Consider the following 14,139-nt stretch of genomic DNA (forward strand, 5'->3'; position numbering starts at 1 on the left):
AGTAGTTATTAGTATCGATTAGTATCATAATCAGAGTTGCTCGAAATTACATTAAAAGGTCATTATTGAATCACTAATTTAACTTTGTTTTTTTTTCCTTTTTCTCTAAAAATACTAATATTTATTCATATATTTCTTTTGTATGTCAAATCATGGTAAGTAAATATGGATACCTCACAAAACAAACTTGGATCAAAGTTTAATTGTAGAAATATTTGCTTAAATTATTTATGTACGACACATACGATATTCACAGAGAAGAAATATTTCTCCCATTTAAATATGTGTAAGGTAGATGTTACTACAATTTCTGGTAGTAGTAATTTAATTGAAGGCTCTGGAAGAGCTACTATAACTATGCCTAGGGGAACAATACTTATCACAGATAATGCAATGTTCTCCTCTAAGTCCAAGAGGAACTTGTTGAGTTTTAAAGATATCTGTCGAAATGGATATCATATTGAGATAATAGATGAGAATAATCTTGAATATCTCATCGTTACCAAGAATGTCTCTGGCCAAAAAGAGGTTATTGAAAAGTTCTCATCTTTATCTTATGGTATGTATTGGACAAGAATTAGCGCAATTGAGGCACATTCTATCGTGAAACAAAAAGGTTACTGATCCCAATACTTTTATACTTTGGCATGATCGATTGGGACATCCTGAATCAATTATGATGCGACGAATTATAGAGAACTCAAATGGGCATCCATTAAAGAATTTAAAGATTCTTTTAAATAATAAATTTTCTTACACTTCTTGTTATCAAGGTAAGTTAATTATTAGACCATCACTAACAAAGGTTGGGATTGAGTCTCATGCGTTTATGGAACGTATACAAAGGGATATTTGTGGACCTATTCACCCACCTAGTAGGTCGTTTAGATATTTTATGGTCTTAATAGATGCATCTTCTAGATAGTCTCATGTGTGACTATTGTCATCTCGCAACCTGGTATTTGCAAAATTAATGGCACAAATAATTCGATTACGAACACAATTCCCGGATAATCTAATTAAGTCTATTAGACTTGATAATGCTGCTAAGTTTTCATCCCAAGCATTTAATGATTATTGCTTATCAATTGGGATAAAAGTGGAACATATTGTAGCTCATGTTCATACTCAAAATGGCCTTGCATAGTCTTTGATTAAACGTCTGCAATTGATAGCAAGATTATTGCTCATGAAAATGAGGTTACCCACTTCGGTTTGGGGTCATGCCATTTTACATGTTGCAATGCTAGTTCGTCTCAGACCGGCAAATTATCATAAATATTCTCCGTTGTAATTAGTTTTGGGTCATGAACCTAATAAATCCCATTTAAGAATTTTTGGGTACGCAGTATACGTGCATGTAGCACAGCTATATCGCACCAAGATGGGTCCCAAAAGAAGGTTAGGAATATATGTTGGGTTTGAATCGCCCTCTATTATTTTCTACCTTGAAATATTAATGGAAGATTTATTCACTGCTCAATTTGTAGATTGTCGATTTGATGAGATATTTTTTCTAAAATTAGGGGGAGAAAATGGTGAAACCACACGAGAAATTTTGTGAAAAATCTATCATTGTCTCATCTTGATTCACGTGCCTCTATTTGTGAAAAGGAGGTGCAAAAGATTATTCATTTGTAGAAAATAGCAAATCAAATGCCATATGCATTTACAGATCTGAAAAGGATAACGAAATCACATATCCCTACAGAAAATGTCCCAATCCGTATTGATGTCCTTGTTGGACAATCTTCTAGTGTCATAGCTAATGAGTCAAAAGCATGCCTAAAGTGTGGCAGACCATTGGGTTCTAAGGATCGAAATCCTAGATAAAGGAAAATAAATGATAAAGGTGACACTATGAATGAGTCTCATAAAGAAATCCACGATTTAACCAATCCTGAGATTCACGAGGAAATCAATGAGCCTGAGACTCAAGAAAATAAGAAACTATCAACAAATCCAATCGATATTGAGACAGATTTGAATCGATTGAATATAGTGGTGGATTATGTCTTTGCATATAATGTTGCATCTAGCATTATGCAAGATAATGTCTGGTGTCGATTATGAAGAGACATATTCACCTGTTATGGATGCAATAATATTTCGTTATCTCATTAGTTTTGTTGTCCATGAAAAGTTTGGTATGCATTTAATGGATGTGGTTACAACCTACCTTTATGCCTCACTTGATAACGAAATATATATGAAAATTCCCAATGGATTTAAAATTCCTGACACACATAACTCAAAGCCCCGAAAAATATTTTCAATCAAATTGCAAAGATCTTTGTATGGTCTAATCAGGAAGAATGTGGTATAACCGCCTTAGTGAGTATTTATTAAAGGAAGGTTATATAAATGATGTCATTTGTCCATGTATTTTTATAAAGAAAACAACTTCGGAGTTTGATGTACTTGTTGCATATGTTGATGACATCAACCTTATTGGAACTCCTACAAAACTCCAAAAGGTAATTGACTATTTAAAGAAGGAATTCGAGATGAAAGATCTCGGAAAGATAAAATTATGTCTCGGTTTGCAAATTGAACATTTGGCAAACGGAATTTTTGTTCATCAATTTGCCTACATTGAAAAGGTATTGAAACGGTTTTATATGGATGGAGCACATCCATTAAGTACACTGATGGTTGTTCGGTCACTTGATGTGAATACCCGTTCCGGCCTCAAGAAAAGAATGAAGAGCTTCTTGGTCCTGAAGTACCATATCTTAGTGCAATTGGTGCACTAATGTATCCTGCTAACACTACAAGGTTTGACATAACTTTTTCAATTAATGTCTTAGCAAGATTTAGATCTGCTCCTACAAGGAGACATTGGAATGGAATCAAACACATATTGTGGTGTCTAAAAGGGACTACCGATATGGGCTTATTTTATGCTAATGATTGTAGTCCCGACCTTGTTGGTTATGCCGATACTGGGTATTTATCTTACCCATACAAGGCTCGATCTCAAATAGGCTATGTGTTTACATGTGGAGGCACTGATATATCTTGACGAACGACTAAGCAATCAATCGTGGCTACTTCATTTAATCATGCTGAGATAATTGCTATTCATGAAGCAAGTCGAGAATGTATATGGTTGAGGTCTATAATACATCTTATTCGAGACAAATGTGGTTTGAAGTATGACAAACTACCCACGATTTTGTATAAAGACAGTGCATCATGCATAGCCCAATTGAATGGAGGATTCATAAAAGGAGATAGGACAAAGCACATTTCACTAAAGTTATTTTTTATACATGATCTTCAAAAGAATAGTGATATCAATATGCAGCAGATTCGTTCAAGTGATAATATGACTGATTTGTTCACCAAATCTCTACCGACGTCAATCTTCAAGAAGCTAGCGTACAAGATTGGGATGCGAAGGCTCAAAGATGTGAATTGATGTTCTCATCAGGGGGAGTTAATACGCGTTGTACTCTTTTTCCCTTATAAGGTTTTGTCCCATTGGGTTTTCCTTGCAAGGATTTTAACGAGGCAACCAAAAAGTGTATTATTAAACATGTGTACTCTTTTTCCTTCACTAGAATTTTTTTTTACTAAGTTTTTTTCCTAGTAAGGTTTTAACGAGTTATATTATCTACTAATGGACATTCAAGGGAGAGTGTTATGAATAATATTAAGAGTGAATGTCCATGTATTATAAAATTACTTGGGAGCAAGTTAGTTAGTCATAAACTAGTCTAGTTACGTGGTCACTAAGATTAGTTACTTGCTCACCAAGATTTGTTACTTGGCCAGCAAGACTATTATTTGGTCACCATACAACTCTCTTATAAATAGGAGACTTCTCTACTCATTTAGAGAAAGCCATCAAAAAACTAGTATTATCTCTTTCTAAATTTCTCTTATGTTACTTTATTTCATATTATTCCATAACAGTAACTTATATGATAATTTGTTCTGTATAAAACTTCCAAATTTGAAGTCATAAATATACACGAACTATTATCAACACTTGGCATATGATATGTATTTCAGAATTTGCTCCTTTTTCAGATTTTAAAAATTCAAAGAAATAACTGAATGTCAACAAAATCACACTCTATGTTCCATACTTCTACAAGTTTTTGTTGGAGTTGACAAGAGAATTTGATCTCTGAATTGTAGTATAAAACACATTAATATTTTCACTTACGGTCAAGCAGAATTAATTTGACGTATGAGTCTTTTTTCCAAAAAAAAAAAAAAAAAAACTATTCAAAATGATTTGATATCGATCCCCAATATCGCAAAAAAATATGTTTTTAAGTGTACTCACTTATACTCTAATAGTGCAACGCACTTTTATACTATCAATGTACTTCAATACTGCTAGCAGGCAATATGCTTTATTTTTCAAATTACTAATTCATTTATTATGAACGATTAGATTATAATTAATTTTTAAGTGATATAATAATATAAAAATTCTTTTATAGTCTGCAATTTAGGGAAATTTAGGGCCCGTTTAGCTATAAAAAAAATTATGGTTTTCGGAAAAAAAAATTACTTTTTTTTTTAGAATCAGTATTTGGCCATGAAAATTTCAAATCCAACTTGAAGTTGTCAAAAAGCTCCAAAAAACTGTTTTCCACAATTTCACTCCAAATCAGTTACAAAAAAATTATAAGCAACTCCAATTTGTATTTATGTACAAATACAATTCCAATTTTCAAATACTATTTTCAATTTTAAAAAAAAGTTCCACTCTTTTCGGAATATCATAATTCTTATGTCCCAATTTATGATGCTTAGCTTTCTCCAAAGGTTTGCAACTTCACAAACCAACAAAACAATTTATGTAAAGTAGTTGAAAGTGAACTTGGATTATTTATCTACCAAATCAAAGACAATTGAAGCAAATCAATCTCCAAATTATATAACTAGACAAAAAAACAAGTAAAACTGTGAAGTGCACTTTTTTTCTTTAGAAGATTTCATCCAAAAAGTTTGGTAGCAGACTTGATTTGACTAATATTAGATCTGTTACTAATTTGCATGTGCACTTTTGGAAGCTGATTCATCTTTTTTTCAAGTTTCTTCCCCCAATTGCTGCTGTGTGAGAGAAATTTCTTCTAAGTTGTGTCAGCAAAAAGATAAAAGCAACTTTCTCTTTTTGACTTAGTACATGAATTTTCTTAAGTTTGGATATAAGAATTGTGAAGTTCCAAAAAAAGAAAAGTGAAAATGGTATTTGAAAATTAGTATTTGGGCATGAAGATAATTTAGAGTTGTTTTTTATTTTTTCTGAGTGATTAGCTCGTTTGGACATAAGAGATTTTTCACTTTTTTTTCGAAATCAGCGTTTGGTCATAAATTTTTCAATTTTCACTTGAAGATTCATTTTGAAAATTTTCGAAAATTTGAAGAACTCCAAAAAATTATTTTTCAAAATTTTCATTCAGATCACTCACAAAACTTCAAAAATAACCCAAAATTATATTCATGTCCAAACACAACTCTAATTTTCAAATACCATTTTCACTTTAAAAAAAATCACTTTTTTAAAAAAAATTTACAATTCTTATGTCCAAACGCCCTTAAAGTGAAAATTTTGAAAATAGCTTTTTGGAGTTTTTCAAATTCCAAAATTTAACTTCAAGTGAAATTCAAAATTTTCATGGCCAAACACCGATTCCAAAAAAAAAAGTAAAAAGTTTTTAGAAAATTAAAAAAAAATTATATATATATATATATATATATATATATATATCCGTTTGGCCATATCGACTTATTGATTTTATAAGGTGAAAGTAAACTTTCATTAAGCATAGTTAAGTAGTGACGGAGTTAAAGCTTTGGATGCGAGTTCAACTGAACCTATAATAGTATCTAATTTTCCAAACATTCCAAATGGTTATTAGTTTTGCCTCTTCGAGACTATGCATCATTATCTTAGCAATTTCATCATGGTTATTGTTCGGTGTTTAATAGCATGTTGTTAATACTATCTCCGTTTCATATTATCTATTAAAGTTTTTACACGCCCTTTAAAAAGGAAGTTTACTAGTCTTAATCATAAGAATATTTGCCTAAACTGCTCATCTCTCTTGAATGTCTCACTTAATTAACACAACACTAATTGGAGCAGTTAAATTTGAAGAGAAACATCCTCATGCACATTAACATTCCAATCTTTAGCATGCTGTCCTGTTTGTTACAATGAAGCAAACCATGTTTCTATACCAAGTACTGTTGGAAATTATGTCCCCCACCCCACCCCACCCCCAACCCCTCAACAACCAAGATCTCCAACTACTAAATCAACATTTACAAGACTTGAAAAACCAAGATTTCAACAACGCAGCAGCAACAACAACAACAACCTCAGTGTAATCTTACAAGTGAGGTCGGGGTACAAGTGAGGTCGGGGAGGATAATATGAACGCTGACCTTATCCCTACTTTGTGAAGATAAAGAGGTTGTTTCCGATAGACCCTCGGCCGAGGAAAAACGTAGTCACAGCATAATTGAAAAGAAACACAGCAAACAGCAGTATAATGGATATTGAATTTCATCTTGCTTCAGAACCAACAGTTGTATGAGAAGAAATAATACATGAAGCTACCGATAAATGAAGGCGATTTGCAGTGTAAAACTGCAATGTTAATACTTGCCAAGACTCAAATATATACAACAAAAAATTAGATAAATCTGACAGCTAAAGAATCTTAAGAACTTCATGCTGACTTTTCGGAAACAACAGTTCCTAACCCCGCGATTGATATACTGGAAAACAGGGAAGGAAAAGAATAAAATTTTAATCGATCAAAATTTTTAACTGAAATTAGGATCTTTATTTCCAGCAATAATAACTTTTCTATGACGCTTGGATTTCCTCTCTCTCCCACGCTTCGTGGGTATCTTTTTGAGAGGAGTAGTTATGACGGTTGATGTTGAAACTATAGGTGAGGTCTGTCGCGCTTCAAAAATTACAGGCGGTGGAGGATGAACAATTACACTCGCACGAGGTGGAGTTGGGCGCTCAAGAACGTCTCTATGGTACCCCTGCAGATAGCAACAAAACAAATCTATCAATTAACAAGATACAGCTATCAAACAGCCTCTCTGCCCTTCTAAGGGAAGGAGCAAGGCTGCGTACATCTTACCCTCCCTAGACCCCACTCGTGGGAAACTACTGGGTTTGTTGTTGTTGTTGTTGTTGTAAGATACACCTATCTAGCACACGGCAATTAAATCGGAAAAAGGTCATCTTGACAAGTAGCTAAAACTATTACTCCCTCCATTTCCTTCCAAGGGAATGGCAAGGCTGCGTACATCTTACCCTCCCTAGACCCCACTCGTGGGAAACTACTGGGTTTTTTGTTGTTGTTGTTGTTGTAAGATACAGCTATCTAGCACACGGCAATTAAATCGGAAAAAGGTCATCTTGACAAGTAGCTAAAACTATTACTCCCTCCATTTCCTTTTATATGGCGGTGTTTAACTGAGCGCTGAGTTTAACAAAAAAAGATTTGTGGCACATTCAAAAGTACCCCGAGAACTTGTGACATTAAACATACCATGACAGTTCAAAATGGCTATAAGAGTACGTCATATAGGACAAATTGGAAAGTTTAAAGTTGGGTTATCAAATAGAAACACGTCATTCTTTTTGGAACGATTAAGAAGAAAAGAGCATCAGATAATATAGAATTTGAGGAAATATCAATATGTGGACCAGCAATGGCAATTACAAAGTTGTGTCCGTTCACAATCCAGAAGGTAAAGAAATGAAGATTACCTGAATCACAAAGTTGCGCCGCTCACAATCTAAGAACATATTCACAGTCCAATTTGTCTTTGACATGATCTTATCTCTCACAATAGCAAAGCTAATTTGGTCTCTTGGAGTAAAACGGTCCACTTCATTAAACCAAAGGCAAGTAAAAAGATTGGAGATTGGATTGTGTTCCCTTATTATTACACATCCCTCAGGGACATCTGACATAAATAGCACGTTAGTATGATTATCAGACAGAAAACGGGCAGGAACTACGAGCAGAAGGTAAACAAAGATGAAAAAGAGGATCACACTCTTACCACTTGTAATAGGAAGTTTAGCCCTGGAATATGGAGTTAAACCTTCCTTTTTATAGAATTCAACCTGAAAGTCGATGGAAGCGTTGTCGAACTTTGCAGCTGCCTTATTAGCTTCTGCTTCTACAAATACATCGAAGCGCTTGTAGTGCCTTGATATTGCAAAACTGGCATTTTTTCTCCACAAGAACCTGACATTGAAATGAAAAAAACTTGAGAGCGAATCAACTTGTGAAGAACAATAAAAGCACATTTTTATGAACAAGTCAATTTTCAACAAACTTCTACAACCATTTACCAAAGGAATCCCCCTTAACATAGTTATCAGTGATAAATAGGTCCAACAATTCTGAGATGTGCCTGAATTTGAGGCCATAAAAACCATCTCCAATAAATGTATACTTTGCTGGCATACATATTTTTCATTTTTCTGTTGGCATGTCGCTTAAGCATGTGAAGGCTACTTTAATAAAATCATTTTTTTCTTATAGAGAAAGACATGTAAATACACCACTATGAAACAAAGGCGGACCCAGTGCCTCCATCAGACTTTCGATCTTAAAGGTTCCAAGCAAAATATATGACCGTTTTTCAACATATATATACTTATATATTCAGAATTTTTGCCGAAGTTAACAGGGTCCAGTGACCCCTCTTCTACAAGCATAGGTCCGCCTCTGCTATGAAAAGAACCACCTCAGCACAAGATGCTTATATTCCTCTTATAGTAAATTTTGGCTGGAGAAGTGTCGCAAACACATCTAAAAACAAACTTGCAGAAGCATTACTTACTTTTGCTTCTTTATCTTTCTTTACTTATACTTGTCCATATAGGTGGCTACTGCAAGTATCGCTAATCGCTAAAGTTTTAAAAGGAGAAATTCAACGTCTTTAGTCAAGAGACTAAAATCAACCCATAGAAGGGGAAGCCAATTATGATTTTTGCTTTCGCATATATGAGATGTGGATTGGGTCTTAAATATACCTTTCAAGTATTTGATATGGATCCACAACAAGCTCAAGTTTTCCATCAATCCACAGAGAATAACGAGCATTAGGGAAAAGCCTGTGGAGTAGAAGCTTTGGAACCTACAGTGTTAACAAATACATGTCACAAATTATTCAATCATTATATTGTCTATTTCTCCATAAGGTAACAAAAATTGGGAAGAAATTAGATCACTGTCCCCGTTTAAAATCAATGTTAAGTATCATATAGGCAAAGCCAAAAGCAAAAGATAAAATGCCTTCTGCAGCTAGAATATGTATAATATGGTTGTGCATCAAATAAAAAGGGCAGCCCAGTGCACAAGGCATCCTGCGTTCATGCAGGGTCCAGGGTAGGGCCGTACCCCAAGGGGTGTGATGTAGACAGCCTACTCTAATGCAATCATTAGTGGCTGCATCAAATAAGAATTTGACAAAACCATGAAAATAAATGCACTTTGTGCTTGCTCATTACAGTAGACAACGGAACTCTATCTATTTCCAGAAATAGACCTATTTAGAGTTCGATTCAAGAGCCTGTTCAAATTGTCGACTTCAAGATTTAGAACACAAAAGCTCCCATTTAGGCGGAAAGTTGGTTAAGGATCCAAACTTCAGATCTACGAAGGAAAAGATATCGGCAACGAATAATTACCTTTCCATTTCGCCGCGGATCGTTGTAAGGTAGGTTATGAACAACAACAATTCTCCATAAACCAATTCTCATGCTACTATTTAGCTCACTTGAATTTCTCAAAAATGCTTCTGTTTCTTCATCCACGAACATATAGAAGCAGGCATTTTTCTTTGCATATTCGCTGGTATTCTTTGGTTGCCGTATCAAATCAAAGGCCCCTTAACAAGAGTATATTTGTTAAAACTAAGGTCCATCAGATACAAGATGCAAATGTAACAAATGAATGATCAGTTGAAAGATCAATACCAAATATTGCCGATGCCACCACGACACCTTGACAAGATTCCATCTCAACAAGGTCAGAATCGTCAATGTCAAAACCTGTCCGATGTCCAGGCCTGGTTCCTCTGACAAAACTGTCAGTTGGACGTAAAATGAAAAAATCACAAAATACACTAAATCAGAGGATCTTGTGAAAAATGCGACGATCTTTGTTATAAAGTTTCCAAGTAGAGAAAATAGCATACCCACAATGCACACTCATTGTCTCTCTTATATCATACGAATCATTTCTCTGCATCAGTGAAGGATATCCGCCGAAATCTGAACCTCCAAACTCGGTTTTACTTGGATTTTCTTCATGGATGTATGTCAAATTGCTAACACCAGGAGAAAAGGACGGTGCATCCGGCATTAATGCAATAGCTTGTTCAACAGGAAGGTAGCACACAGGACATGCTGAAGAACATAAGGAATGGAAATATGAGGTTTAGGTTCAGCATTTAGAAGTTATATATTCTGACCTTCAATCCATTTTAAGGAGAAAATTTTCAGAATACGACAAGATTGTAAAACTTACGCCGTGGTCCAGTCCTCTTCTTATCTGCTGGCGGGGGTGGCAACGTGAAGCCTTCACATGGATTTCCAGGAGGAAGAGTATATCCTTTGAAATATACAGGAGGAGGAGGAGATTGGATAGTTGATGCACTTCGGCCAACATTAGTTCGTTTTATTGACTCAATATTCCTATAAATATAGTTATGTACAGTTTCTGGAGGAAACATCCTGTTACTTATGGAGGTGTTAAGTTCCACTGCATCTTCACCTATAAATGAGTCGAAAACTCGATCTTGTCAGAAGGCAGAAAAGAATTCTTAAGAGATGAAAATTTAAAATATGTACAAGCACCAACATATGGAACAGCCGGATAGAAAGTATTTCCTTAAAAACGAAAGTAGAAGATTGAACAACAGAGGTGGTCATTAAAAATCGTCAGCATAAACTAGACGAAATCAGGAACTCTCCTAATCAGGTAAAACCTTAAAAAGAAAGAGCATACAAGTGAAATGATGAACTTTGAGGCAGCCAATTAATATTTTACCAAGCAAACTATAACCACCCGATAACACCACATAAGAGCCTCCCAGAAGCTCCACAATACTTATGGCATTAACTCTATGAATTCACATAAATAAGATTTTCAGTTTTGTATTAGTGCTTAATAAACAAATTCTCCATCTTAATATTTCCAAGTACATGAACACCAAAGATTTGACATCTAACTATAATATATGACAAATCATACGTTTCAGAAAGAGGCAATGTGCTAGAGTTTAGAGACCAAACCTTTGCCAACATACAAGACCCACAGAAAAGCTGCGGCAGAAACGACACACAACAGCAGCATCCCCACATTCTTTCGAGGGGCGAATTTGCAGATCCGGAGAAACAATCCCTCTTTCTCCTTAAACAATTTAGGGGGCTTTCTTGATGGAATAGGAGGTGTTGTTTGGATTGGTGAGGAGCTGTTCTGAAATAGCTGTTGCTGCAAAGAGCCATAACTTCCTGAAGAACGAAGACCCAATGATCCTGTAGTCATTGTTGTCCCCTCAATCTTGCTACTTCACCTCTCATTTTCCCCCTCCACTCATCCACATCCAAAACTCTATCTTCCTACTAAAGTTTGAATCTTTGCACTAAAATTCACCGCCAAATTTAGAATACTTGAACAAAATCAGCTCAAAACGCCAGAAACTTCTCACCACACCAATTAGGCAATGCCCAATCTAATAAGAAATGCACCAAATTTACCAAGAAAAAATATACCCAAATAGCCAAATGATCTCTAGAGTTGGAATCATTCCTCTCTTGCTTCTTTATATTCCTAAAGTTTGAATCTTTGCACTAAATTCACCTCCAAATTTGGAATACTCGAACAAAATCAGCTCAGAGTGCCAAATCCAACTCTTATCTTCCTACTAAAGTTTGAATCTTTTGCACTAAAATTCACCTCCAAATTAAGTACACTTCAAGAAAATCAGCTCAACACGCCACAAACTTCTCGTCACTCGAATTTGGTAATGCCAATCTAGTACAAAAAAGGCACCAAATTCCCCAAGAAAAAGATACCCTATTGGCCAAATGATCTCTAGAGCTACAATCAATCCTTTCTTGATTCTTTATCTTCCTACTAAAGTTTGAATCTTTGCACAGTAATTCACCTCCAACTTTCCAACACTTCAAGAAAATCAGCTCAAAACTCCACAAAGCTTCTCACTGCACAAATTTAGCAATACCAATCTAATAAAAATGCACCAAATTCACCAATAAAACAAAGACCCAATAATACAAACAATCCTTTCTTGCTTCTTTATCTTCCTAAAGTTTGAATCTTTGCACTAAAATTCACCTCCAAATTAGGAAACTTCAACAGAATCAGCTCAAAACGCCAGAAATTACTCACTGTATAAATTTGGAAATGCCAATCTAATAAAGAAAATGGACCAAATTCACCAAGAAAACAGATACACAATTAGCCAAATGATCTCTAGATTTACAATCAATCCTCTATTGCTTCTTTATGGATCTAATAACAACAGCCCCACTTCACCAAAACTGCTAATACAGAGCCTTAAATAGTAAGAATGTAAAAAGAGTGTGGCATTTTAAAGCAAGTGAAGATGTAAAGTTTGCATCTTTATCTCAAATACAAACAACCCAAATCAAGAAATTGTATACATATATATAAAAGTTTTTATTAAAACATACAAAACGGTCACATTCAGAACCAACCAATCAAAACCCACTACTCAAATTCAATCCTACCAATCAAAATTGGAAGAAAAAAAATTGGTTCTTGAAATATAGAAAATTGCAGTGGCAATAAATTACAAATTATTGCCACTGAAATTGAGATGAGGTAGAAATGATTTATAGGGTTTAATGAAACCAATCAAATCTGAGATCACAGTTCACGAGTACTTATTAATTTTATTTTTCTGGAGTTTATTTTCCATTTTTATGGAGGATATTTCTGCAAATTTTATTGTCTTATTTATATTGTTCTATATATGTAGATCAATAACTGGAAATTTTAAAAAATAAAATAAAATATAATTGAGGCTAGCATGCGCCATGTGCGCGTGATAACTGGACTGTTGTCTGCACAAAAGGGCCAAATAAGTACACACGATTTTGACATTGCTGCTTAACATAATTAGTTGCTGTTGGATGACAGTTTTTAGCTTATTAATCACGTAATTAACGGTGACTTCTTAATTACACTAATGTAATTAACTCTCCTTTGCTTGTTGGAACATAATTGGAAGAATGTATACAATTTTATCCAAACACGTAATTGCTCGTTAGTAAAATTATTTTTGGGAGATTTGCTTAAATAGTAGTGTTACCGATTATATTTTTCATCCTGTCAAGATAAATTTTGGAAAAATAGTCTCGTTACCAGAATTTTGAAGGATACTACTAGAATTTTAAAGCATGTTGCCATATTTTAAAGTACACTATCATAACTTTAAAGCACGTTGCCAGACTTTTAAAGCATGTTGCCTGAATTCTAAAGCACGCTGCCATAACTGAAATATTTGATAGGCTACTTCAAAATTCTAACAGGAAACTTTAAAATTTTGATGCGGGGCTATTTTACTAAATCTTTCTTAACATGGTCAAAATATAATCGATGGTTCCAAAAAGGTCATTCAACGTGTGTATATATATATATATATATATATATATATATATATATATAATCAAACCGATATTGTGATTTGATCTAAAATCTCCTCTAACTATGGTATTATCCTCCTGGAAAATTTACTATCTTCTCTTGTTCTCCATTTTGTTCACTTACCATATTTATCATCCTCATAACTTTGATTGATGAGAGTATGCCTTCAATATGTTTGCAAATGTGACCATAAATTACCAAGGTCCTAAATTGGAAAGGTGACCAAATCTTTCTAACTTGTTTGCCATGTGACCACACAAATTGATGAAAATTTCCATTATTAATCAATAGAAAAGGAAAGAAGGCAGTAAAGAGACCAATAATTATTAAACATAAAAGGTAAGTAAATAAATATGAAGAGAAGGTTTCCCCGTTAGGGTCGTAGAGGTTTTTTATTTTAGCTAGGTTTGTTGTTCTGCACTGGTCCGAC

General features: G+C 34.3%; 1 protein-coding gene across 1 annotated transcript; it reads right to left on the reverse strand.

Annotated features, from left to right (window-relative positions):
• Positions 1 to 6,513: 6,513 nt before the first annotated feature.
• Positions 6,514 to 13,017, reverse strand: LOC107773981 (putative hexosyltransferase MUCI70). The gene is made up of 9 exons (XM_075229832.1): positions 11,312 to 13,017; positions 10,545 to 10,790; positions 10,213 to 10,423; positions 9,992 to 10,101; positions 9,704 to 9,903; positions 9,047 to 9,150; positions 8,065 to 8,252; positions 7,766 to 7,965; positions 6,514 to 7,029 (listed from the first exon to the last, which is right to left on the reverse strand). The coding sequence occupies exons 1-9, from the start codon at positions 11,562 to 11,564 to the stop codon at positions 6,799 to 6,801; spliced, it is 1,743 nt and encodes a 580-aa protein (XP_075085933.1). The 5' UTR covers positions 11,565 to 13,017; the 3' UTR covers positions 6,514 to 6,798.
• Positions 13,018 to 14,139: the final 1,122 nt, after the last annotated feature.

This window comes from Nicotiana tabacum, chromosome 14 (genome assembly GCF_000715075.1).
Source record: "Nicotiana tabacum cultivar K326 chromosome 14, ASM71507v2, whole genome shotgun sequence".
In the NCBI taxonomy this organism is placed as follows: domain Eukaryota; kingdom Viridiplantae; phylum Streptophyta; class Magnoliopsida; order Solanales; family Solanaceae; genus Nicotiana; species Nicotiana tabacum.

Coding starts and splice junctions, on each gene's coding strand:
- LOC107773981 (XM_075229832.1), bottom strand. CDS start 11,564: ATGACTACAGGATCATTGGGTCTTCGTTCTTCAGGAAGTTATGGCTCT. Junction 9,904..9,991: donor GGTGGCATCGGCAATATTTG/GTATTGATCTTT, acceptor ACTCTTGTTAAG/GGGCCTTTGATTTGATACGG. Junction 7,030..7,765: donor GGCGCAACTTTGTGATTCAG/GTAATCTTCATT, acceptor TGCTATCTGCAG/GGGTACCATAGAGACGTTCT.